At 60.1% G+C, this 386-nt stretch overlaps 1 protein-coding gene across 1 annotated transcript; it reads right to left on the reverse strand.

The window, feature by feature from the left end:
- Window positions 1-386, reverse strand: CSUI_008618 (uncharacterized protein; the record flags this gene model as incomplete). Its single annotated transcript, XM_068068745.1, has 1 exon — window positions 1-386. A coding segment is annotated over one exon (384 nt), but the record flags the coding sequence as incomplete, so codon positions are not given.

Here is a 386-nt window from a genome sequence, read left to right on the forward strand (position 1 = left end):
GCCCAAGTGTACACTCTTCGGCAAAGCGAAGGTCCCCTCGTCGAGTCGTGAACGAGCTGAATTTGAGCCTGAGGAGCTATCCACCCATCGCAATGACGCCCGGACGGAATCTGCCGCAAAACGCGTGGTCTTCGCCTTGGAAGACGACGTCCCAGCTCCGCTACTAAACACTCCACTAAGGTACGTTCCCTGGGTCGAAGACCTCTTGCCCATCCCACTGGTGTCCTCTTCCAGAAATCTCCCTCCGTGATCGTGTCTCCCCCTTCTGCTTCTTGCTGTTGGTCCCCTTTGTGTCTCCCCGCCAGCACACGAGCCACGGTCGGCACTGCCCGTGGCGTGCAAACCGGAAGCAGCAGAGCTGCTCGGCCTGCGCGAGCCGTACGTAG

The sequence above is a fragment of the Cystoisospora suis genome (assembly GCF_002600585.1).
Source record: "Cystoisospora suis strain Wien I chromosome Unknown contig_4888, whole genome shotgun sequence".
Classification (NCBI taxonomy): Eukaryota; Apicomplexa; class Conoidasida; order Eucoccidiorida; family Sarcocystidae; genus Cystoisospora; species Cystoisospora suis.